This window comes from Diorhabda sublineata, chromosome 8, assembly GCF_026230105.1.
Source record: "Diorhabda sublineata isolate icDioSubl1.1 chromosome 8, icDioSubl1.1, whole genome shotgun sequence".
In the NCBI taxonomy this organism is placed as follows: Eukaryota; Metazoa; Arthropoda; class Insecta; order Coleoptera; family Chrysomelidae; genus Diorhabda; species Diorhabda sublineata.
The window spans coordinates 3,282,637-3,309,064 of NC_079481.1; the positions used below are offsets into that span (position 1 = coordinate 3,282,637).

At 32.4% G+C, this 26,428-nt stretch overlaps 2 protein-coding genes across 5 annotated transcripts in view; both read left to right on the plus strand.

The window, feature by feature from the left end:
- Positions 1 to 275: 275 nt before the first annotated feature.
- LOC130448329 (PHD finger protein 14) lies at positions 276 to 11,665 on the plus strand. 4 transcript variants are annotated; one of them, XM_056785621.1, is made up of 15 exons: positions 276 to 462; positions 1,252 to 1,413; positions 1,522 to 1,661; positions 1,892 to 2,093; positions 2,716 to 2,992; positions 3,543 to 3,683; positions 4,547 to 4,680; positions 4,829 to 4,970; positions 5,675 to 5,837; positions 5,936 to 6,197; positions 6,258 to 6,495; positions 7,357 to 7,708; positions 9,391 to 9,677; positions 10,188 to 10,296; positions 11,582 to 11,665. In XM_056785621.1, exons 1-15 carry the CDS (start codon positions 438 to 440, stop codon positions 11,591 to 11,593), a joined length of 2,646 nt encoding a protein of 881 aa, XP_056641599.1. In that variant the 5' UTR covers positions 276 to 437; the 3' UTR covers positions 11,594 to 11,665. The 4 variants fall into 4 exon arrangements, with proteins under 4 accessions (XP_056641599.1, XP_056641598.1, XP_056641602.1 ...); XM_056785624.1 differs by lacking the exon at positions 276 to 462 and adding an exon at positions 709 to 828; XM_056785620.1 differs by having other exon boundaries at positions 308 to 462; positions 10,188 to 11,665.
- Positions 11,666 to 13,812: 2,147 nt separating this feature from the next.
- Positions 13,813 to 26,428, plus strand: part of LOC130448321 (AN1-type zinc finger protein 6) — a 39,694-nt gene continuing 27,078 nt past the window's right edge. Inside the window, exon 1 of the mRNA XM_056785609.1 lies at positions 13,813 to 14,068. The gene's annotated coding sequence lies outside the window, so the exon portion shown is untranslated. The remainder of the gene's footprint in view (positions 14,069 to 26,428) is intronic.

Consider the following 26,428-nt stretch of genomic DNA (forward strand, 5'->3'; position numbering starts at 1 on the left):
AAGCAAAAAGATACGAAAACAAAATATATATCCCCAAACCGAGAAGAGCCGTTTTTACTTGCTTTTCGTGTTCTTCTGGCCAATGGTCGTTCGCTTTTCCTCCTTTCCAGTCAGAACAGCAAGCATAATCCCACACAACCTCTACAACCCCTGCAAAAAGTTTCCATAATTTTCCCTAAAATGATCCAACGAATCACCCACTCTTTTATTTAAATTATAAAACAAATAGAAAGATTATTTATTATCTACGAATTTTATTATTTACACCATACACAAAAAATAATGTATACCCAGACATTGCAGCTTTAAATTTAATACATGTGTGGTGTTGCTATTTGTAATTTCTGCTCTGTGTCATCATTTCACGTGTAAAAGCTGTGAAGCGTTATATACTTTGTTTGGAGTTTATTGTCACTTTTACTAACAAAAAGACAACTATGGTTCCCAGGAATTTTCCTTCTGGTAGGTAGAGAAATGTTCTCATTTCCTCATTGAATAGAATAGTTTATAGTAGATAGTTTTGGTAGTATATATCTTTGATTGTTATACAATATTTTAAGTATCCGGGTGTGGAAACAGACTAAATATAAAAAAAACATAAGTTGTAACCAGGGACAACCTCTCTCGTTTGAACTTATTTACATCATATATTGTTATCTCTCTTTATATAACCATTTTAAAGTGAAAAGAAATATTTGTAATAAATTTGCAGAACACAATTTATATGACGGTGTAAACTGACGCCCGGAAACTTGGTTATGTTTTCAAAATGTCACTAATTGAAGATAAGAAACTGTGAAGATAGTTTCATTATTAAAATGAGTACCAGTAAGTTTAATAAAAGCCTCACTTTTATGTTATTGCACCTATTTATAACTTGCCTTTATATATATAAAATTAAAATTTCTGTCAAGTGAGATGAGCTAAGTTTCAAGCATTTCAGATGCTTATTTTTGTATATTTTTTACATCGATTACACTGAGCACACTAATTTTATTTATCAAATTGTTTCGTTTTCATAAAATTTTATTTTTAACAAAAAGTACCAATAAACTTTACAGCAGAAAATGATTATATTCAATAATCCATAAAATCCTAGAACATTATTAATTATTCTTTCCTTCAATTATGAGTTAATATTTATTTTAAAGTATTAGTGAAGTATCTAGATACATCATTTTTGTAATTGTTTATTCCGTGATTAATCATTTTTATTCATTTATTCAATAAAATAATAATAATTTTGTTTAGTTGAAAGAGACCCCAATAAAAGAAAAGTGAAACCTGTGGATCCAGTAGATCAACAGTGTGTACTAGATTTTGATGAAGAAAGTTCTGATGATAGTGATTTTCGTATTGAAGACCATCCAGAAGTCAGTGATGATGATGATTCTCTGGACAGTCAAGCAGAAGGTAATTACAAGTTATAATAAATAAAATGTCTTTTTTATCTTTTAACAAAATATTGGTTAACAATTTAAATGCTTACCCCAATTGTATTGTAAGGTATAATACTTTTAGATGCTGCAAGTAGTGAAGACAATGAAAATGAATCTGAGGATTCAGACTCTGATTTGGTAACAAGTCAACCTAAAACAAATGGAATTGATTCTTCTATAGCAAATATCCCACTACAGGATACAATAAAATCTAAAATAAAGGTAATTTGCTTCAAAACCAAAAACTATTTAGTAAAATATGTTGTCATTTAACCCTTTAGACATAACATCCATCTGTCTTATGTGGTAATTAACAAAAAAAAATAAGATGGGCTAAATAAATGCCCTGAAATATTAAGTGAGTTCACAAAAAAGAAGCTAAATTCCCATATCCACCTGGAGGGTTAAGTTGAATTGTTAGAATGATTGTTACTGTAACTATCTTATTTTAGTTTGATGAACATGATGCACAAATAATGATATGTTGTGGTTGTCTTGGTGATCAAAGTGATGGAGTCAATGAGATTGTAGAATGTGATGGCTGTGGCGCTACTGTACATGAAGCTTGTTATGGAGTTTCCGATTCCAATAGTCTGGCTAGTACAGATTCAGTATCACCAACCACTCCTTGGTTTTGTGAAGCTTGTAAAGCAGGTAAACATGATTTATTTACATTTTATACTTATTCTAATAAAGGCTTTAAAATATTGCATTCACATAGCACTTGAAGTAGTATTGTATTTTATAGCTAAAATTCTAGCTATCCCTTTCTGTTACAACATTGATATAATAGAAAATGTAATTATTAATTTAGGTAAAGATATTTTAGACAACAATAATGATAATGATGTTTCATAATACTAATATCTGCAATATAATTGTATTTGTCTACCTCTATTAACTTAATGTTACAGGTTTACCTTATTTGGATATGTTTATTGATAAATTGTCTTATTACATTAAGACGAAATATATTGAGACATGCTTTAATACTCATACCTTCAATCTAATGAAGACACTAGTAGATAAATTATTATAAACCTAAAAAACTTACTAGATTTTGCAACGTTTTCCAAAATGTTAAGTTCCTATACGTTCTTAGCAGGCATATTCATACTATCATCATCTATCCTTCATCTCTCACATCTTATAGCTATTCTTGCCAAATAGTATCTACAACAGATATAAATATCAAACGGTTTATCTGGGATAGAAATATACTAATTTATATTTATAGAGACTCCAATTATTTCAATGCAATTAAAATTAATTTCAGGTATTACAGAACCAATTTGTGAATTGTGTCCAAATTCTGGGGGCATCTTCAAAGAAACAGATGTTGGAAAGTGGGTACATCTTGTGTGTGCTCTGTACGTTCCTGGTGTGGCATTTGGAGAAGTGGACAAATTAACTAGCGTGACATTATTTGAGATGCCTTATAATAAGTGGGGAGCAAAAACATGTTCACTATGTGAAGATGAACGATTAGCAAGGACTGGAGTCTGTATAGGATGTGATGCAGGGATGTGTCGAACATATTTCCATGTTACATGGTGAGCTGAAAATATTACAGTTGTTGTCAGATTGCAATTTCTGTATTTAGAGCATTTTTTAAGCTTAAGGTTTCTGCTATTCAGCCAATCACAGCAGATTATACTCCATCAAAAAAATATCGCATCACATATAAATTAGCATTCGATATCTTTTTTTTTTATTGTTCAAGAATACCTTGTTCATATTAAATTAAGAAAACAAATTCACTTCCATGACTAGTCAAAAAATTGAGCATTTTTGTTCGTTGAAAAGTACCCAGTTTGTGTTTAATTACAAGTGTGTATATATGAAATTTAACTAGAATAGAATCATTTCTGTTTTCGAATAAATCATATTTATACAGTTTCTTGCAATTTTATTGGTAATGCAATACTTTTTTGGTCGAGAGTATAAAGTAATAAATGTAACCTAGTCTGCTACAACTGTAACCTAGTGATAATTTGGAAAACAAATTTTATCAAAATCGAAAGTATTTCTGATATAAAACTTATTTTAAATCAATATACAATAATATAATTGCAAAATTCTCTAAGAATATGTTTTCAATAGCGCTCAAAAAGAAGGTTTCCTGTCTGAAGCTCATTCAGAAGAAGTTGATCAAGCCGATCCATTTTATGCTCATTGTAAATTACATTCAGATAAGACCTTAGTAAAAAGGAGGAAACGAAATTATATGGCATTACAGCTCAGGTGAGTTCATTTTTGTAAGAAGCAATGGTAAAAAAATTGAATGCCACTTTTACCTTCAATCCCTCCTTCCATAATAAGCTTAACAAATAGAACTGCATTAACAAACCATGAAACATAAAAAAAAACATAAATTCAATTATGAAGATTCAAAAATTCTTGAAACGAAATCTAATACACACGAAAAAGAGAATTTTTAGTAATGGTTCACATTCATAAGAACGAAAAAGCTATAAATGATAAAAAAGATCTAACTAATTTAAGTAAAATTTATGGCTCTATTTTGTAAATTCTAATAAATTTAATATATTTGAGATGTGAAAACCAAGGAAAAATTAATTTTTCTTATTGGAACAAAGTTCTAAGTTGATTTTATCCTTATTTTGATATTCATGATGAAGGTGATCTATAGATCAATATAAATAAGCAAATTGTCAGTGACAATATCATATTTTGATAAAGACTTGAAGAAAAGTCGAAACGTCAAAATTTATCTTTCTTTTAAAAACTATCAAAAAAACTAATTTTGACAACAAAAGAGACCTAAAATCAAGAACATTTAGATGCTTAATATATCAAAAGGTCTAAGAAGTAAGAAATATATTAACTATTCGAAAATTTAGTTTATCCTTTCATCTAAAATGTCTATATCGAGAAAAAGGTCGATCAGCGACATGTTTTTTCCTCTGAAAAACAGTCAGACCACGTTTTCGAATTCTTAAAAATTCGAAACTAATTCAAATGTTGAAAGTATTCTATATCCCGATATGCCTCAGTGAGAAGCAAAGCGCCAAGATTCATTAAAATATATAGATATACTATGAGCCCAATATATGCAATAATTGGAAAATAATGTGATGTTATAGAACGGAATTCAGAAAATATCAGTTTTCCCAGGAAGGTCATAAGGATACACCTGAACAAGTAAGGATTAAAAGAAAATTAGAAAAGCAGAAAATACACTACTTGAGTCATAAGGGATTGAAACCGCCGCCTTGGGGTATGTTAAATTTATCATTATAAGCAGAGTACACCGTTTTTATTTACAATAAGGTGTGTGTCTCTTGATAGAATAAGTCTTCTTTAACATACAAATTTTTTAATGGCCTAATCGGCTTATAAAGTAATGATGATAAAATTTTTTCAAGTGCCCACACAGAAAATGCCTCGATTGCTCACAACCAGTGCGTCAGCTTGTCGTAGACTTTTAAGGAAAGCAGAGCTAATGGGTGTTAACACCGTTGTCATGGAAATGCAGGAATTACAATCTGCAGCTTTAGTTGACATAAGGTAATTAACTATAATTGACAGCAGTACGTTCTAGACCGTTTTTTAAGTGTTTTCATTGTATTTTTTTTTGTATCTTTATGAATTATATTATGTCAAATAAATATCTTATAAAGAGTTATAAAACATTCTGGATAGAAATGATGACAAGAACAAGAATATGAGCCGCTTCCTTCAGATGACAAATTATCGAACACACACACTATTCTATTGGCCTTTTCCTATCATCTGCCTCTTTCTATCGGAGCATATTCATTACCAGTGATGAAATGGTATTCCGTGTTCCCTCGTTTGTGAGCATCAATTGTACTATAGTTTCTGGTCTAAGTTGTACTCCCAATCTGATTTCGACATCTCTTGGTTCGGTGCTCCATTAATGACATTTAAATATTGGATGTTCTACATCGTCATATTTGGAACAATACTGGCAAGATAAATCCATCTTGTTTTTAAAGCGATTGAAATATCGCTCAAAACATCCGTGACCCGTCATGAGCTATGTTAGGTTGAGAGTCACATTTAAAAACAAATTCCGGGCTGCATCAGCTTCCAACACATATCTTGAATAAAGATGGCGTTCCAAAATTTTTTTACAAGGAAAACCCCAATGACGGAGTCACCCTTGTTTGCAACATCTTGTACACTGTTTTTGAAAATACTGAATGTTTTTGTAATTTTTGAGTTTTAATGATAAATATTTTTACTAGGAAAAAATGGCACATTCCCCCAGCATTTTCTGTAGAATTCATAGCCTATTATTTAGATAGAAACGATAGGTTGAGAGAAATGAAGAGAAGTGTTGAAAATTACATGGATGAAAATAAGAATTTGTTAGAAGAGCAACAACATTTACGACAAAAATACGATGAGGTAATATTTTAAAATTTATCACAACCACGTTAAAAATAGAATTTTTTTGCACAACTTTTTAAATTGATAAATCATATCGAACGTTTATTTTACTTTAGATTTTGAAAAAAAATACCGAAGTAACTGCAAGAAATAATGATCTGAAACAAAATATACATAAGTTCCATTCAGCAATTCTTAGTGCATGTCCTACTAAAAATTTGCCAAATATAGAAGATTTAGGTAAACCCATCACTAGTAGAACACCACAGCCTATGATGGTACCAACAGCAGCTGCCCTCAAAATGGGCGTTGGATTTCCATTGAAAAATATCCCTTTAGGTAGAACAGATAGGGTGTTGAGCAGTCACGCAAATAAAGGTAATTTCTTTTTCTATGATAATTTATTCTAAAACTGTTGATGTAATTTTAATTTTGTAGATCCTTTACTTTTAAATGAATGTGGAACATGTCGACAACGTAGAGATCAACATCTTTTAGCAAAATGTGATACATGTCATTTATACTACCATCTAGATTGTCTTAATCCACCTCTCAGTCGTTTACCTAAAAAATCAAAACTGTATGGTTGGCAGTGTTCTGAATGTGATAAAACATCAGATTCAGAAGTTGAAGAATTGAAAACACCCAGACGAAGTAGAAGTATTTACAGTAATAGGTAAATATTAGCACATAAGAAAATAATTTTTCATTGTACATTTTTAATATACTAGGTCAGTTGTTATATCAGGAAAATTGTTTTCTGAAAACTGTTTTCCTTTGTTTCCATTTAAAAAGATTATTTTTTATTATACTTCGCACTATTCATCATTTTCATCCTCATATAGCTCTCAGTGGAGCAAAAGGCACCTGTCGGTTTATCAGCAACTGTCGTAAAACATTACACTACATAAAATCTATTATTTAAATGTTATAAACAAAGAGATGGTATCGTATCGCCAGGTGAGACAACACCGTACCAGATCTAGGCGATGTGAATTAATATCCTTAAGGTAAATTTCTGCAACATACGGATCTTAAATTGACTATAAACGCTGTACAGCAATATCTGCAGTCGAAGAAACCTCATATTCTGGCTCTAGCAGAAACAAAGATGAACTCAATAACATCCAAGATTCACCTTGCATATCCTGGATATGACATAAATATTTTTTATATTTCACATAATTTCTAACTCACGAGTAGTAAGTAATTGTACGAATGTGTTACAAAAATGTGCCAACACAGTATGACAATGATATACATTTGATTTCTAGAAAAGAAAATTAATTTTCCTCGTACAATTATCACATTTGGAATTTCTAGATCCGTCAGTGATGTTCATACTGAACACAATATCTATCACTACACCAACACTCAGAATTATACTGAAGACGATACGGCGCGGTAGCGGTGTAATTATGAATGTTGGGGTAGCATAAGCAGTGAATGTATTGTCAAAATATAGTTTTCGTATTTATACATTTTTCAGTTTCTTTATTAGCAATTAGTGATTTTAAATTATGATACAATGTTTTAGGGAAAGTAAATCAGATCAGGATATATCATCACCGCCAAAATTAAAGATTAAACCAGTTGATTCTAATGAGGAAGAAAATGATAATGGAATATCACAATCTGATGAACAAATACCTCAGGGAAGACCAAATATTTCGAATCTGATTACAGAGTTGTCTGAAATGAATGGTGTTCAAATAGTTGTTGATAATGGGTATGAGGGAAGCCATAAGTCTGCCAAAAAGCGTCGAAGAGAAAAACATAGAAACAGAAACTCAGATTCACCAGATGTTAATAGAGAACACAAAAGGAAAAGAAAGAAAAAATGTTTAGAAATCCAAGAGACGTTACCTCACCCACGAATTACAATTAAGGTAGCTTTTTAGTGCTTTTTTGTTCAACGTAAAATGATCAATATGCCTCATGTACTTACGCTACTCGCTATGACCAAGTAAAAAAACAACTTCCAGGAAAGGAACTGAAATTAAGTAAATCATCAGCAGAGCTTCTATTTCTCTTCCCTTTTTAATAATGTTACATTTGTGTCCCATGTTGGTATTTTAATAATTACATCTATGGCAGTTCTAAGCTGCAATATCCCATTAGAACGAACCTCTTTCTAACTTTCCATTTTTAAAATTTAAGTTGGGGGGAGATATTCTTGATTTTTTGTATCTTAATGAATACTTGAAAGAAGTCCAAGTAAATTAATAGTATAATTTTTTAATATATGTTACACTTATTGTAATTGAATAGTTATTATACATATTGACTGGTCATTATATATAATAACATTGTCTAGACAATGTGATAAATTGATCACTTTATCAGGATCTTATCCATAATAGCGGGCCAAAGTAATAAATGCAGCTCAACCGAGTTGTAACACCTCCCACTCTTCATCCCGTTGTCTCAAGGCGTATCGCCGTGATCTAGTCGCTGACATAATAGTATATTGTATTGAAAGTGCTACAATTTCCACTATACTTTACTGTTTTATACAGTCTTCCTAATGATGCGCTAGTTGAAATGCCTACAGAAAAATGCTAGAATCTATATTAAATGAAGATGCAAACCAGGAGGAGAGGAAAACCGAGTCCATTACCGCCCCCGTGTATAATGAAGGAGAAAAATAGAAAGCGATACAACAATTTTAAACACTGATTCGCAAAATGAAATGCCAAATAAACTGACAGGAAAACTTGATAAGGAGTCCGACAACCAAAGAAATACTGCAAGTCCGTCAAATATAACGCAAAGTGACTAAGAAATAGTAATTGCTTTTGATAAAAAGGAACAAAATATTAAAGATATCAGAAAATTAGTTGGGTAATCACTAAAAAATAAGCAGATAACATTTTAGCTCTATCCTCTCTAAAATATCCTGTTGCTAATACAGGTAATAATGTAGAGGTCAAAATTCCTGATGATTGTTATGATTTCTCAGAAGACAGAAGGAACATATGAGGTACTAAGCATGGGATTCAAATTAGTTAAAAGGTTATCTTCATATGTGATTTAATGTTCCTCTAATTTATAAAACAAAAACACTAATTAAAACGATTGGTATGTTAAGGTTAAGAATAGAGTTGTTAATATTTTAGCCTCAAATGTAGGTAGATTAAAGGTTAGTCAAACCGATATCCATATCGCAACATGGTTAATATTCTATAAAATAAATGTAAAGAAAATCAAACGTTTTTGTCAATAATGCAGTCCACCTCTCACACATAAACGCTTATCGCGATTCTGCCACCGACTGACTGACTGTGTTGCCCGCTCCGTCACGCGTCGAGGTTGACCGAAAGCCTAACAAAAGCCGGAAAGGTCGGACTTGTATATACTCGACCGGATACCCAGGAACCCTAGTTACTGATATAAGTTATTGTGTGATCTATTAGTTTATATTATTTAAGAAAGTCACATGTGTTCCTTAATATTTTGTAAAATTGTGTTTCTATTTGAAATCTCATTAATATATGAAGTATTCTTTAATTGAAAATAATTAAGTATCTTTTAAGAATAAATGACATACGTCATGTACACTTCTCTTTAGATCAAACCAATTCCTCTGCCAGCTGGAGAAGTTGCGTCTGAATCTAACCCTCAATGTTTTTATGTACCAAACGAGGCAGATGATAATGCGCCTCCACCATTTTCTTCTCCAAAAGCAGCTAAGATAGAAAAAAGAGAAATGAGGAAAAGTAGAAGTCCCAGAATATCAGATTCCGGAAAATTTCAGGATAAACAAAAACCACCTGTTATTAAATTATCGAAGAAACCAGTCGGAGGAAATATTTGTGATGTTTGTCAAGGGGATGGATCACACAGTAATTCTGTCAAGTAAGATATTATTTTTTGCTATAAAATTCAATGATTTGTTATTAGGAATGCTGATTAGATAGATGTAGCTTGATAAAATCAGTTTTAATTCCAACTGTAAATAAGTTGTATCATAACTACACTTTTTTTGAAAAGCATTTTTATGTAGCGATTTTTTGAACTTGTTATCACTTTCTTTGTATTTAACTACACTATTGCATTAACAGAATATCGAACAGAAAATAAAGCATTTACTCATATCGTGTGGTTCTGATTATAAGTATCTTGATAACTAATCTAAGATATTGTTGAATGAGATTGGAAAATCTTTACAACTAATTGTGCTAGTGTGTCCAAAAAATTCCTGGAATCTTCACAATATATACTGATGCAGAAATGTGGTTTATAGCATTTTCCAACGTCCAACAATCTAAACTGGTCCTAATTTTTGCCCAACATTATATTTTTATTATGCATTTTACGATTAAGCAATCATCTATTATTTTTAAAAATAATGGTAATATATTTTAGATGTGATGAATGTCAGAAAAATTATCATTTCGCTTGTTTGGATCCCCCTCTTAAGAAAACTCCAAAAATAAGAGGTTATTCTTGGCATTGTGCTGATTGTGATCCAACGGTAAGTAGAAATCCAACTTGGTAATATTTACTGGAAAAATTGTTTTAGATTTATCATTTCAAACGAATACACTCTCCAGCTAAATTGACTCATAATTTTTTATTTGATTATAGTATATAGAATAATAAATCATTATATGCGAGTCAAATACTATACCTTATCCATGACTACTAAATATTTTTGTTGGAGTTTTCTAATTCGAAAATTTTGATATATTATTAGAAACACTATTATTTATTATAATAATCCCTTTTGTCAGCTCAAAATTGATATGCCATATTATATACTTTCTTTAACTTTTCCGGCAGTAGCTTCTCTGATTTCTGAACTTGTTAAAGAAAAGTCACTTTCATTTTCTATATCCTTTTTTAGTTGGTCTTTTGATATAATAAAATATTAGAACACTAACAAATCTAAACACATAACAATTTTGACAGGTTTGAGTCAAATTTATTTTGTTTCAAAAGGTACTTCAATCTATAAATTGTTTAATAAAATTAAAAACAAATATATGACAAACACATTGAATGTTACTGATAGCTCAGTGGTAATGCTTCGTGCCTTCAAACTACATGTCCAGGGCTCGAATCTTAAACCAAAGCTATCGAACGACTCTGCATCAATTTTCAAGGCTGTAATAAATACCAAAAGAAATTGGTTCATAAAATCACAAACTTACTTGTATTAAGATTAAGTTCAATTGGTTGTTATGTTCACAATTCATACACAAATCATATATTAACAATAATAACCAATTCCAAGCCATTTGGACATCCTCAGAACCAGTATGAATAACAATATAGTAATTTTTCAAGCTCTTTGCCTTGATTAAATGAACGTCTCTATTATTCTCTCAATTGAAATCTTCAATAATATAAAAAAAGAAAGAAAAAACAATTTTCCATCAATTCACGATATTTGTTTTTTCTTATAATCTTAAGATACAAGTAAGTTTCTACAATTTAGAAAATTGTTATTTTATGAAAACTAGTTTCTTTTGGTATTTATTACAGCCTTGAAATTGGATGCAAAGTCGTTCGAAAGCTTAGGATAGCACAAACAAAATTCGCCAAATTAAAAAAATTCTCCCATAACTGCTTACCCCATTATTGAATAATTGTTTTTTGTAGGATTTGTAAGAGGATTTTTAATCTGCCAAAACATATTTTTTTGCTGTGAAAACGTAGACTATCTGAATATTGTGATATAATTTTTTTACTCATAATATTAATATGAATAACATTTTGCAATTCCAATTAATCCCCTTATTATTTTTAATTTTCAGGGATCTGAGTAGTGTGGCGGATATTTTTGAATGATTACACTTGCTGTTTAATTATATTCATAGAAATACATAAATCTGAAAATATCTTGAATTTTATTTATTATTTGTAAACTTGAACTGTTATTTTATAATATATAATGTATCAGTATTTGAAGAAGAAAAAAGCGCTTTCTCTCAGGACCACATACATTCTCATACTTCGGTGATAGCATTGCAGCTTGAACTGGTTAACACAGTATTCACCAGATGTGGCACCCAGCGACTTCTGCCCCTTATTAAACTTAAAGTTCCATTTACAGGAGAAAAATTCTAATCAAATGAGGACGTTATCACATACAGAAACGACTAATTTGGGAAGAAAAGAAGTAATTATTATTTGGAACTGTTAAAATGGTTAGAACATCGCAGGACTTGTGTATGAATTTGAAAGGAAACTATGTTAATAATAAAAATGATGTCTTGTTTCATTGTTAGGTAGGAAACTTTTCAAACAACGTAATTATAGAAAAATTATAACTCACAGTTTTATCCCCAGTAATTAATAAGCAAACTCTTAACTCAAGGTATATTCTTTACATCATTTGTTCTTGAATTTCTCCACTGCTAACCCATGAACCGTTTCCAAGCATTTCCACCTAGCCTCAATTTCCTACCTTCTCAAAACCTAACCTTATAACTCTTCAAACAAACCATTGTAACTGTCTAAAAAAGTTGTTTTTGAGATATGACAGAAAAACAATAAATAACTAATTTGTTTTATATATTTTCTTAACGGTTTTGTCAACTTACTGTTTGAATTGCCCTCTTAAATAATTGTATTTATTACAATTACGAGGATATATTGAAAAATTCTTAGCCTATTATAGAATCAAACAAAATTTCAATGTCAAAATATTTTATTACTCAACATATTCTCCTCTTAATTGGATACATTTATTGCAGCGAACCTGCAACGTCTCTAGACCTTTCAAAAAAATGTTTCTTCATTCAAATCACGAATTTTTGCATGGTAACATGAGATTTGTTTGCAAGGGGCGTTGTTCTGGCTTTCCGCGTGTTCTCTCTTTAATTTTTTCTCGTAGAGTAGTCAGTAATGTCGAATAGTTATCTCCAGTTATTGTTCTACCCTTATCCAAAAAATCATGATTCAATCAATCCCAAAAAACTGAAGCAAGAACTTTTTTCCAACAGATTTTTGGACACGAAACTTCTTAGGTCTTGGAGAACCAGAGTGTCGCCATTCCCCCGATTGTTGCTTCCATTTTGCAACAATTTTACAACAATTTCATCTGTAAACCACAAGAAAACTCATGTTCTGATAGTCAAAACAAACTCACTTAAGGCCCAATTTTACAAGTGAAGTTTAAACCTCGAACGTCATTTTAAACCACAGATACAGTTTTTTAGGCATTTACCCTCAAACTTTAAACGTTTAAACATTACCGACGGTCAGGAGGTAGTTTAAACTTCAATTTAACATGGGACGGAAGGTTCGAACCTAACTTTTTCAAATTGTTGACATTATTACGAAATTAAAAAGGGTTTTGGTAAAATGATTGAAAATTTGTACTTTGAATTTGACGAAGAGGAAGAAATTATCAATATTGTCGACGCGCCGAGAAAACAAAAAGTTATTTGTCCTAGAGCAAATCTTTAAATTGTCCCATTTATTTTTTAAATTTGTTTTGCTTTTATAAAAACATTTCTTTGTGTTGCTTCAAGGTTAACCAAAAGCACTACTTCATTGTCAGAGAACTGCAAATTGTTCTTTGTTCATTTTACTTTATACAACTTTCTTTATGAATTCAACTTTAAAATAAATACAGGAAAAATTTTAGATATATTTCCATGTTAGTGACAACTGTCTTCTTAAACTGTTACATGTAAAATATAGCAATCTTGTTTATTATTGGTATAAACTAGAGTTTACTCTGCAGTTTTAACATAGGTTGTGACATTAGCCCTACATGTAGTTAAATGGATCCATCTGGCAGCTGGAATTATCCCACCTTGTGAACTTTTCAAGTCGAGTGGAATAAGTAGATCCGCTATAAATATTGAGGACACAATAGATCCTTTGTATCGCAATTCACTTGGCCCTGAACTATATTTTGCAATTCACGACTGTGAGCTATAAGACTAATTGAGGGGGCAATATGCTGCCACGGCTACTGTGTGGGCCATCCGTGTCTTCAATGGATTAATAGTAGGACATCTCAATAAGGCAGCAAAACCCCGTACTGAAACAATTAATAAAGGAAGTGGATATATTTTGTGGTCATCTCTATATATTACTTCCTATATAAGTATTTATGCATTCATTACAGTTGTGGACCTTGAATTAAATATTTGCAATATTGCGACACTGATTTATCTGTCAACGTCAAGTCAAAAGTCACGTGACGCGAGTTTGTATGTCGATCGTAGTTGTAAATTTTCTTGTCAATTTCATTTAATTGGGAATATTTTGGAATGTTTATTGAATTCGTAAGTACCACTAGCCCTATTATATGGTTTTAATTATTTTAAACATTTATTTGGAAATAAGTATCTAACTTGAGATTATATTTGAAGCTAATATTTGACGCCATTTTCTTAAGATAATATTTGGAAGAATGACGATTTAATTGTAATATTGAAAGATTGTCTATATGTAAATACATACTCCTATATTCATATAGATACATTTCTTTACTCGTATATATATAAATAGTTTTGACTTTAGGTATTTTAATAATAATTGATTTTTTAATGGACAGTACTTTTCGACGTAATTTCGCTCTTAACTAAAATATAATGTGACATTGACCACTTGTATAATTATCTTCACCAATAGATCACCTACCACATGATTATCAAAATAAAATCTCTTTACTAAAACATATTCTTAGTTGTCACATCAAGAAAAATTAGCAAGCCTAAATTCAAATTATTCACATTGACATTTATAAAATCGAATTATAATTTTTTTCCAAATTGTTTATTTGATACCTTTTTCGATGCGATTACTTGTACCTATGTGAATCTGTTTCAAGGATCTTTGAATTATATTTTTGATATCTAATGGTTTGTTAATGCAAGTCTATTTTCTTTTTTTTATTCATGATTAATCTATAGAATTTTTTCTGTTCTATGAAAACAGAATAATTACTATGTGAATGATAGCATTGTACCAAAAAGTGACAATGAAAATAAAGTCAAATATTCAAGTCTTATAGAAAATTTAGATTCACATTGAAGACAAAACAAAATAATGAAATTAATTTTCTTGAGGCCATATATAATCAACAACATAAAAACAGAATGGTATAACGATTCAATGTGGTCTTCAGGGTCCCAAAACAAAATAATAGAAGAAGTAATATATATGTAATAACTGTGATGATGTTTGCATAGGATAGACATCTTAATATGTCCAAAACAATCCTAAACAGTTATTGATACAATAAAAAATAATACTACATTACCAAATATAGCAATATAGAATTAGTTCACATATATGGAAAGTAGAAAGCTATCAATGGTAAAAGAGCCCTAAACAATTTGAGTAAAATTTATAAATCTATTTCTAAAATTTCAATGTTATTGAATAAATTGAATAGAGGGTTGCCTATTTGTTGTGATATGATAACTATATATATACAAATTTTTAATATAGTTTAAACAAATTGTATTTTGATATTCATGTGGCATTATGATCTATTGATTGGTATAATTATACAAGTTGTAAATGTCAGATTGTATAATTATATTATATAAAGATTAAAAGTAGGTTGAATTTCTTTGCTTAATTTTGGTCTTCATGATAATACATTTTGTGATAAAAACTGAAATTAGTTATATATGTACCAAACAATTAACAAAAAATGAAAAAGAGGTAGTGTGATGCTTTTTGCTTATGAAAAGTTTCAAGAATGAATTTCTGAAAATCATTAGCAAGTAAGTATTTCTTTTATACTCATAATTTATTTTGAAATCTGTAGTAAAATTAATTTTCCAGATTAATGTTAGTAACAAAATAATATCATAAATTATTGTTGTTTTAAAGATTTCTGTTCTCATTTTGGTGATGTCTTATTGTAATAAGACTTATTTCTATTTCACTGCCGAATAATGGTTAATTTTATGGAGTATTATGGAAATATATAAGGAAGTGCAAAGAATGTCAAGAAAACAGAAGAAATCCTGCATGCAGCGATACAGAATGACCACATGTGTCTGAATGATTGGATGAAACCTATATACTAAATTGATCTCAAATATGGCAAATAAAGTTTCAATTATGTAATAAAATAGATGAATCTAATAATACAGAAAATGTGTGTATGCTAATAGGAGGTAAATCTGTCCAAGTATTAACAACAAAAAATTTAGAAGCAAAATCTTGAAACTAATCTCAAGGCTATAAACTAGTCATTATAATCTTTGAAACTGTCGATAATAAACACTATGAATCTCTCAAAATTGACACTATTATAGAAAATCATGTCCTGTGAATGGTTTAATGGAAAGTGAAGTTTAAGCAAACAATTTCTGCCCGGGAAATCATGTGCACAGTTTTTTGGGACAGTATTACTAGTGGAGTTTCGGCCCCCTGATGAGACAATCAATGCAGCATCTTATTGTGAGACATTGGACAATCTGCATCGTGCAATCCAGAACAAAAGATGTGGCAAGTTGAGTAAGGGTATCGTTTTGGTGCATGACTATACCCATCCACATGTGGCTAATCGAACCAAAGATCTTTTCAATGGGAAACTCTAGATCATCCTCCCTACAGCCCTGATCTGGCGCCCAGCGACTACCATTTGTTCCTGCACTTGAAGAAACACCTGGGAGGTCAGCTTCTTCAAGACGATAACGAAGTCAAAACAGTTGTGATACAAGTCAGGCGGCAGAATTTTATGAGGAGGGTATTCAAAAACTGGTGCCAAGTTATGATAATAATTAATTATTGCGATATCTTTGCACTCCTTTTTTTTAATTCCAAAACGGTACTTACTTAAAAAATATGCCTCGTATTAAAAAAATGGAAATTATCAAACATGTAGCTGAAAAAATTGTCAACCAAAAATATTTTATTACTATTACTACTATTACAAAAATATACCTCAACTATAGGGCAGATGGTAGACATTTAGACAAAGAAAGATATACAGCCACACTTTCTTGAATATCATATAACCTCGACGGACATCTGCTCAACTTTCTATTGTTAAAGTAAAAATGTGTTATACCTGCTCTATGTATTAGTCAATTTTGAGTACATAAACAAACGTATGGAATAAGGAAGATACATTTCATACTGTTTTTGAAATATATCTTCATTATGTGCATAAATATTATGATAATATAATTTTATTCCATGTTTATAACGATAACCAAAAAAGTATTAAAGATTCTCATATAAAAGTACAGAAACCATTCTTGGTGTAGTTAAAATCGTTGCTGTTGCGTCTGGCTGAAACAAGCAAAAGCAGACATATATAGTCTTTGTGCGTCTTATACCAAATAGCTGCGCCATGTAAATAGACTCGAAGTCCGACTATTGACGGACTTTTAACTGGACACGGTCATCTAAGACGCTATCTCCACACCTTGGGCATTATGGACGACACGGAGTGCCGTTTGTGCATGGAGGAGGGTGAAAACGCAGACCACATCATCTGTGAGAGCCCGGTACTAAAATGAGCGCAGTTTAACCACTTGAGTAAGCCTCACAGCTTGCTCAATGACATCAAAGGGTTCAAGACAAAGCGCACTATCGGCTTCTCAAAGGACATCGGCCTATGGTAATGTCAAATGGGATACGAGGGGCTTTCTGAGGGCCGTCCACATTACTACTATGAATAATTATGAATATAACTCCAGATTTTATCAAGGTTTCTCCGTACGTAGATTGTCGGGATGTTTCGTATCTTATCTAATCATTAAGACCTATTTACGGGAATGGACATTTCTCTTTTGACTTTTAAACAAGGCTCACTTTAGCCTCCCTTAGATAGGGAGATAATTCAAGCTGAATTATGGAGAAGACGTTTTAATATCAAATTTATAAATTTAAACGCTCTCCTAGTATTTTTTGGTTTCACTAAGTCTGTCACTCTGTCTATATCAAGTTGTGGTGCTAATATGCCGTTAATCGTCAATGGTATCCAAATTAAGCTCTTCTCGCACACTCATTTGAATATGACGTTCTCGATTAACTATGGAAAACTTTCCTCTTTTTTCGAGCCCGTCTTTCAACATTAGAGGAACCACGCGATTAGGAAACCTCCTTCGATATTCTTTCATGCTTTTTCTATAGACTCCTTCACAAAAACCTAGTACATTTAATTCCATTTTCCCACTTATTTAAAAATATATAGCAATCTAGAAGAGCTGAATTTCAACTCGTCAATTTTGATGTATAAATTAATAGTAGACTTAAAGTTATTGAAAACATGTCTTTCGTTATTCGATTTTTTCTTGAAAATGACTAAAATTTTATAAAAAATTACGAAGTAGTTTCAGAATTAAATTATCCATGGTATAAAACAACAGATCAGGGCTGTAGGGAGGATGATCTAGAGTTTCCCATCGAAAAGATTTGATGAAATCTTTGGTCCGATTAGCCACATACAGCAAAACGATACCCTTACTCAACTTGCCACGTTTTTTGTTCTGGATTGCACGATGCAGATTGTTCAATGTCTCACAATAAGACGCTGCATTGATTGTCTCATTACGAGGCCAAAACTCCACTAGCAATACTGTCCCAAAAAACTGTGCACATGATATTTCTTCACTTTTTTGGGTGATGATGAATGTCGCCATTCCATGGATTGTTGTTTCGATACTGGTGTGACGTAGGCCACCCATGTTTCGTCACCAGTAACAATTTGGTCTAAAAAATCTTCACCTTCATTGTGGTACTGCTCCAGGAAAGTCAAAGCACGGTATATGCTTTGTGTGTGAAAGAAAATGGCTTGGAAGCAAGTCCATCAGCCACAGAATTTTTCAATGATACTACTTAAATATTAATTTTAATATCCTTGATAAAATTTACTAATAGATCTAGAATTTGTTGGTTATCTATGCTTAAAAGCTGTGTGAGGTTTAGAGGTATGTTTTGTTTAACAAGTAATTGCAACAAATCTATGATGATCTAGAGTTTCCCATTGAAAAGATTTGATGAAATCTTTGGTCCGATTAGCCACATGTGGACGGGCATTGTCGTGCATCAAAACGATACCCTGCACCCACCCATTTTCTTACCATTCCGTCACTCATAATGTTTTGTCCGTAAACTTCACAGATCTCACGATGAATAATCGGTTTTACGCGTTTAGCAGTAAGAAATCGTATAACAGCCCGTACTTCACAATCGACGGGACTCACGAGGGACTCGGAGGCATCTGAACACTCAGTAAACAACGTACATAATAAAGAATCAGACTGTAATGGCGTCAGTGCGTAGACAAGAGATGTAGGTAACCAGCGCGCATGTGCGGATCGCCGACCTTGGGGTTGCGGCGGCGGAATCGCAAAACGGTACTTACTTAAAAAATATGCCTCGTATTTTGATATTAAGTCCCACCATATCCACTAATACTAAGTATTCCATCCTTTGAGAAATTATTTCAACGATTTTTTACCTCTTTTCCATGTTTACAGGAGATGTCGCAAGCATTAACATACACTGCGAAAAAAGTTGAAAAATAATGCTTGTTGTAAAGAGAACTACCAGCTGCTTATTCTCGGAATAACTATTTTTCTCTTACCCGCATATTGTAGAGCGCTGGCAGTTATACGACGAATAAGTGGTAGAACTTGTCGGGGAATAATTATTTCGGGATTTATACCTCAATTGTAGAACCGTGCCTTAGTATGCAACGAACAACATTTGAAATGGTTTTATTTATAGCAAGAGGTAACGTTAATGAATAACCAAATACTTTTTGGTTATGCGCACACTCTATAAGAATAAAATTTTTCTTGGAATATTGTATATATTATATTCTTAATTTTCTTTACAAAGTCAATATCTTAAATTATAAAAAGTCGTCCTTTTGTAATCTTTTTAATTGATACGTTTTATTAATCCAACTTTCTCAACCACATTTAATCGTCGGTATCACGCGGGTGGATAGAGTGAACATATGTCTCTAACCTCGGACGTCGAAATAAATCGGGAGGTCTCCCAGTGTCGGCCCCACGTGAATTCCTAACGTCCGTATCTGTCGGTCGATAACCTTTCCACGTGCTGTCGTCTATTTACCCAGAAGTATACTCGTCCGCCTGCAGACCTGTCCCGTAGTCCGTCAATGTTTTTGTTTATATCGAAAGGGTCGCAGTGTCGTATAACTCGGATGGATAAAGGAGACCGTAACGGTCTTGGAATTTACACGAAAATGTGCTTACATTTATACAGGGTCGAGCGAAATTGGTGGAAAATCGAGCTTGTTTATTTACAACAAAATTAACAAGTTTTTAATTGAAAATTCAAAATTAATTTACAATAGTTGAAAGTAAATATCTTCGGCTATCTGACAGCATCCTAATCTGGTCTTAGCCAATTTTGAATCATTCTTAGAGAATTTGTTGCAAGTCCTTATGAACTATAGATTTCAATAGTCCCAAAGAAAAAATCCAGTCGAGATAAATCCGGTGCTTACTAAGAATAAGTATCATAGTGCCGATATGGAATTAATGTTTGATTAACTTGACGATGATGATGAAGAAATTATAAATATTGTCGATTTACTTAATGCTAATGCAGTTTTGGCAGGTGAAGTTTTCATTAGCTCGAGTTCAATTGTGGCAGCTGCTTTATTTCGGTTACGAAAATGTTGATCAAAAGCATTACCTCATCAGATCTTTTCTGCTTTTTGTTAAATATAAAGCGGATTTTTTTATCGGAAAAGCGGGATTATATTCCAGGTGACGATTGACAAAAAAATGTGGCTTCAACTGTAACCCTGGATACGGCAAATTTGTTTATTTTTGGTTTTGATCTAGATTTAAGCACGATAACGAAATTATTTCATTTATACTTGATCGATCTACATTTTGTAGTAAAAAATCTTCAAGATAGTCATTTTCGAAATATAATACACACATCTTCAAAACTATATAACAAAAGATAAATTCCCGTCTACTAATTCAAATGTGAACGATGTTGGATTTGTTTGAAACCCAAAAATTTGAAAATGGCGAGGTGACGGCACCACTAATGCAGCGTATTGTAATTATTACGAGGATTATCTGAAAAGTTTCCCACCTTTCAAAGAAACCTTTTAACCTTTTTCATCAAATCCTAAGGGTTCAAATAATAGTTGCCGTATACGATAACGTCCTCGTCTGATAAAAATCTCTCTTCTGTAAGTGAAACTTTGAGGTTAGGGAACAGGAAAGTCGCTAGGAGCCAGATCAGGTAAATACTTTGAGTGATCAGCAAATTTGAGATGCGATTGTCCTGATAGAAAAGCATTTTATTTTTCTTCAAATAAAGTCGCTTTCGGAGCCTTGATTGTGTATCAGCAGTGTAGTGGTGGATCTGGGTTTCATCTACAGTCGTCAAAAATCGATTGAATTTGCTTCAACTGCATCAGTAAGGCCTAACATATGTTCACTAGAATGCGTTTTTGGTCCGAATTGAGCAAACGCGACACTCCATGCGCGGATAGGTTATGTTTGACTATTTTTTCCGTCGCTAAATGACAAACGCGTTCTTTTGATATCTCGATAACTTCCTTTATCATTCTAAACTTGATCTAACGGTCGTATTACCTTCCAAAAATAAATATTTAATGACACCTCGATACTTTCCATTCTCAGAAAAATCTTTATAATGACTCACTTGTAAGATTGTCCATTAGAAAATAGCCGAAAGTCGGAAACTTTTCAGACAGTGTTCGTATTTCAATTCGATAAAAAAAATCAAAATCTTAACGCCACTGATCGATGGTATACTTCTGATGGAGATAATTCATTAGGGCAGATGTTTGACGCCGGTCACCATCATGTAGGTAGATGAAAAAGAGAGACGGTCTAAAAGATGCACAATGCGGGATAAATTAATTTAAAAACAGATTTGCGTTTTATATCCGATTACTAATTATATTCCAGGTGTCTTCTATCTAATATAAACTTGTTGACTACGTTTAAAAATAACACTTAAGATTATATTTGCATGAAGGAAACTGTGAAAATTATTGAAATTATGATGGCTTCAGCTCAATTAATAATGCGATCGGTCTTACATCCTGATCGGATATTGACCTTGACCGATCTTTGGTCTTCAACTTTGACCTTGGCCGGTCATTGCCCCGCCCCGTTTACCTTCCTCACTTATTTACTATTCACTTTTTGCCTGTACTAAACAGTCTTATGCAAATGGTATTCGATGGTATTTTTGCTTTCCTCATTTAGTTTTCGAAAGAATTTTTGCTTTTTCATCGCGACTTAAAATTTGATTGATGGTTTTGCGAATAATATTTTGTTCTTTTGCCATTGTTCGAACCGTTAACCGATGATCTTGGGGAATTAGCTTCCTCGCGCTTATTTGTCCACGTTTTCACGATTTTTCTTGAATATCTTTGGGAATTATGTGACGAACATTACTATACACATATATATAGAAAATACAGTTTAGAGTGAACTTGTAATAGCAGCAATAGTTGGATAAAATTTGTATAGATAGAGCAGGGTTATAACATTATGCGGTAGAAGTCTCGCTGTTCCAGGTTTACCACAAGCCTAGCTCAACATCAGTCTCACTACTTAATTGTTTTACTTCAATAAGGTAGAAGCCAAAATGCAGGGTTAGAAGCTGATCTACAGCAGTGAAGGTGATACTAACGTATTGTTGGATGAGAAAGAGGTAGTTTTAGTAGCTTACTTGCGAAATGGGGCCACAAGTACAGGTACTTTCGTTAGTATTTTAGTTTCAAAAGGTTGCATTGGCCATATTTTTCAGAGTTAGCCTACAGCAATTAAAGACTGTTTTCAAAATAATACTTGTATGTTACACGATTATCTTAGCCTAGTAATGACATTATTCCAAAGTTTGCAAAGGTCGAACAATCTTTTTTTCGAAACTACTTAGAAATGCTAGTGCGGGGATGGGGAAATTACGGCCCGCGGGCCATCTCCGGCCCGCGACCAGCAAACAAAAGTTAAGTACAATTTTCTTTTTATCAGAAATTACATTCTCATGTATTGGCAGTAAAGGCAGTACACGTCGGGCATAAAACCCGCAAGTCCGACTGTCGTCGAATGCACTACCCATTTGAGCCAACTATTTTTGAACACCAGCAAATTGACCTACGCCCAGAAAATACTATCAATGTTTGGTACAAGCTGTTTGTGGGAACAAACGTTTTCAATAATGAAATTAAGCAGAAATTGTCTTCGTAATAGGCTTTCGGATGACCTCCTTTTTCATTGTTAAAAATTTTAGCATCGCAAATGTTTTGGCTTATGATGAAGTCCTATAGAAACAAAAATAGTTCCACATGTCACATGTTCCCACAAAGACCAGACCCGCAATTAGTATTTCAGAAAAATTAGGGCAATATTTTTATTTTAGTAAATAATGTAATGCCTCAACTTGGCCCGCCATATATTTCATTAGCAAAAATTCAGCTTCAAAACGCTGAAAAAAAAAAGTTAAATTACCACCTCTGTCAATAGTCTGCTAACTAATATAATGTGTGTGTTGAATTGTCAGTTATTGAATATTAATGAACGTGTTGCAGAAAATAAGCTAAACAACGTTCAGATTTGACGCTGCATTAATTTAAGATGACACTCCAGTCAAAATTGTATCGCACGACCTCATTGGACGCTCTAAGGCATCGTCTAGCGTCAACATGAAATTGTACCTTTGACCTTATTGGAAACTATACTACTCTGATAAGAAAGAAAGTGGTTTTTGTCCACATTAATATTTTAAAATAGATGTAATAAGCCAAAGATGCTGTGTTGACGAGATTGGAATTATATTTCTACGTTTTATAGTTTCTGGTATACTTTTTTTATGCTAGAAAGCAGTTAAGTTCTCATAAGAAGTCATAGCCACTTTAACAGTCCTATTTAATTAGCATTTTTATTTGCAATAATAAGTAATAAGGCGGCAAAATACAAAAAAACAATCTCAAAGGCGGCTAAGTGTTAATAGGGGCTTCATTGTTTAGCATTCCATTGGTGCAGGAAAAAAAAGGTTACATATAGTAAAAAAAAACAAAAAAGCGAAACTAAAAAAAAGTTACATAGTGTCTATAAAGCGTAGCGTAGCAAAGGTAAGTTACTGCTTTCTTACCTATTATTACTTATTAAATTCAAGATAAAATGCTCACAGTAAGTACATTCTTCTCTATTATCAATTTATTTAGCAATATTTTCAAGAAAATCTATTCACATAAGCTGCACGATATATTTACTATATTTGTGACATAAAAATTATCGTTCGGTTTTCAAGAAATCGTGTTTTGAGAGTTTTTGCCATTTTTCTCAAAACTTGCTCTTCGGCTTAGTCGATTTCTTTTTTATCAGGGCAGTATATTGAAAAATAAATAAAAAAATCGTCTCACTTTTGGCGCGAGAGACTACTTAGAGACCGTTTGTTTCTGACTATTTCTTGGTAATTCTCATAAAAATTGGTTTATGAAATGGCATGAATTGACGTCCATTGAACCCAATTGACGCCTATTGTCATTCAATGTTGATCGATGTATAATAATGCGATTGACGTCGATTGATACCGATTCACGATAACTGAGTGAGCAACCGATATCAGACCCTTTGCTCTGCGAAAAGTCATTATTTTCAAAATATTCCACTTCTAAGCGAGAGAATTCAGCTCTAGGATATAAAACTAGCGAATAGCGAATAACAATATTAGTTTACGATCGCGCTACCAGAACTCATAAAATACCCAAATGTTTAAAAATATTAGAGCGCTCTATTATAAAAAAAGCGCATGGATGAACTCTGGAATATTTGGTTTATGTATATTTAGGTAATACAGTGGTTGACGCTTTATAATTGTTAGAACTAATAAAATTTTCTCGTAAAAATTTAGTCTACTTTTACTTAACCTTATACTGACAATAAACTATGTAAAAACTTCAACGTGTTATCTTTTACAACGCGTACCAGTTATTTTTAAAAAAGATCAACGTCCTCTAGCCATGGCGACTAGGAAATAAAATACACTTTTGGTGATTTTATGTATATTTACCTTTTCATTTGAGAACTGTGCTTTATTGGAAAACAAAGCGAGCTATTATTATGATCAAGGTCGTTTCATGAGTGAATTACCTCTTTCTAATTACGAACGTTTGTTTGGAGCAACGTATGGGCGGACTTGCAGTTTTTACTCATAGAATAATTTAAACGGAACCTACTTTACGACTTTACGAGATAAGGTTGAAACGGTACTATATTTCTAAAAAAAAAAAATAATAAGAGCCACCCTTAGATTTTAGGCTAAAAGCTCTTGTCGCTAATTATTTTTGCTAATAATTCAAATCCAACATTTGAGCACACTCATTCAAAAGATTTTAACAGGATTCGCAACCTGAAACCCGCGGGTCGCATGCTGTTCTTTGCAACTTTTTGCTTAGCCCGCCAAAGCACTAATGCAACTTGAGAAAAAATGGAAAAACTTGAGGAAAACCGCGATTTGATGAAAAGCAGTTTGGATTATTTTTTATCAATAATCACAATAAATCATTATGTTTAATTTGCTCCATCACTTCGACACGGAACAAAAGTGAATATGATGAAATGATTAAAAGCACAAAAAAACGTTTTTAAAAAATGTAACGAACAAAGTCCAGCATTGTTTTCGAAATGAAATGCTGAACATAACAACAAATCATTTACGGTTCATAAAAAATTGCTGTTGATGAAATTCATCCGGAGAAATTGTTTAATAAATAAAAAATAAATCACAATTTGACTATTTTTCACTAGCAACGATAAAAGGTTCCATGTTGGAATTAGTTCCCTTCTAGAGTCTCTGTTTACAACTGAATTAAAGAATTAAATGTGAAAATACTACTTAATGATCGCCGTTGCTAAAATTCACGAAATGCACTACGAATCGGTTAACTACATACCAGATTCGGTCCCTAGCGACTTTTTCCTGTTCCTTACCTTCAAAGTTTCACTTTGAGAATAGCGATTTTTATTTAGAAACTTACACTCAAAACACAGCATGTGAATTACAGCACTATAGCATTTCTTGGGTTAATAAAAGCATTGCTTTTTGGAAAAAATACTATTTAAGCCAATGCTTAACATTTATTCGGACATTGCTCCAGGAAAATCAACCATTGAGAAATGGTTTGCTGAATTTAAACGAGGCGACATGAGCACCGAGGACGAGGCACGCAATGCGGCTGTCAGCGTGGAAAACATCAAATAGTCCACAATATAACTTTGGAAAGCCAAAAAGAGAAGCTGAGTAAGTTGACTGAGACCCAAAAGATATGAAAGCAACATTGTGGACTTATCGTGCATGAATATTTGGATACGGGAAGCTCTGTCTAAATTAGGCGCCGCGCGAGCTCACAATCGACTTCTGAGCAATGTTTGGAGTTGTTCGATCGTGATAAACCCGAATTTTTTCATTGATATGTGTCAATGGATGAAACATTGTTCGTAGTCCAATCGATCGTGATCATGTTATGAACCGACTCCAAAGGTTGTGGCATCAGTTTTTTGGCATGGCATAATATTCATCAACAGTCTAGATGAGGCAAAAATAATAAATAGCGACTATTAAGTAGCATTACTGGAGCGTTTGAAGAATGTAATCGCGAAAGAACGACCCTATTTGGAGAAGGAGGAAGTGCG

Bases quoted from the DNA above. Each gene is read 5' to 3' on its own strand.
- LOC130448329 (XM_056785620.1), top strand. From the start codon at position 438: ATGGTTCCCAGGAATTTTCCTTCTG. The intron at 4,681-4,828 runs GTATGTTAAATT...AATTTTTTCAAG, and splicing joins ATTGAAACCGCCGCCTTGGG to TGCCCACACAGAAAATGCCT. The intron at 9,678-10,187 runs GTAAGATATTAT...AATATATTTTAG, and splicing joins TCACACAGTAATTCTGTCAA to ATGTGATGAATGTCAGAAAA.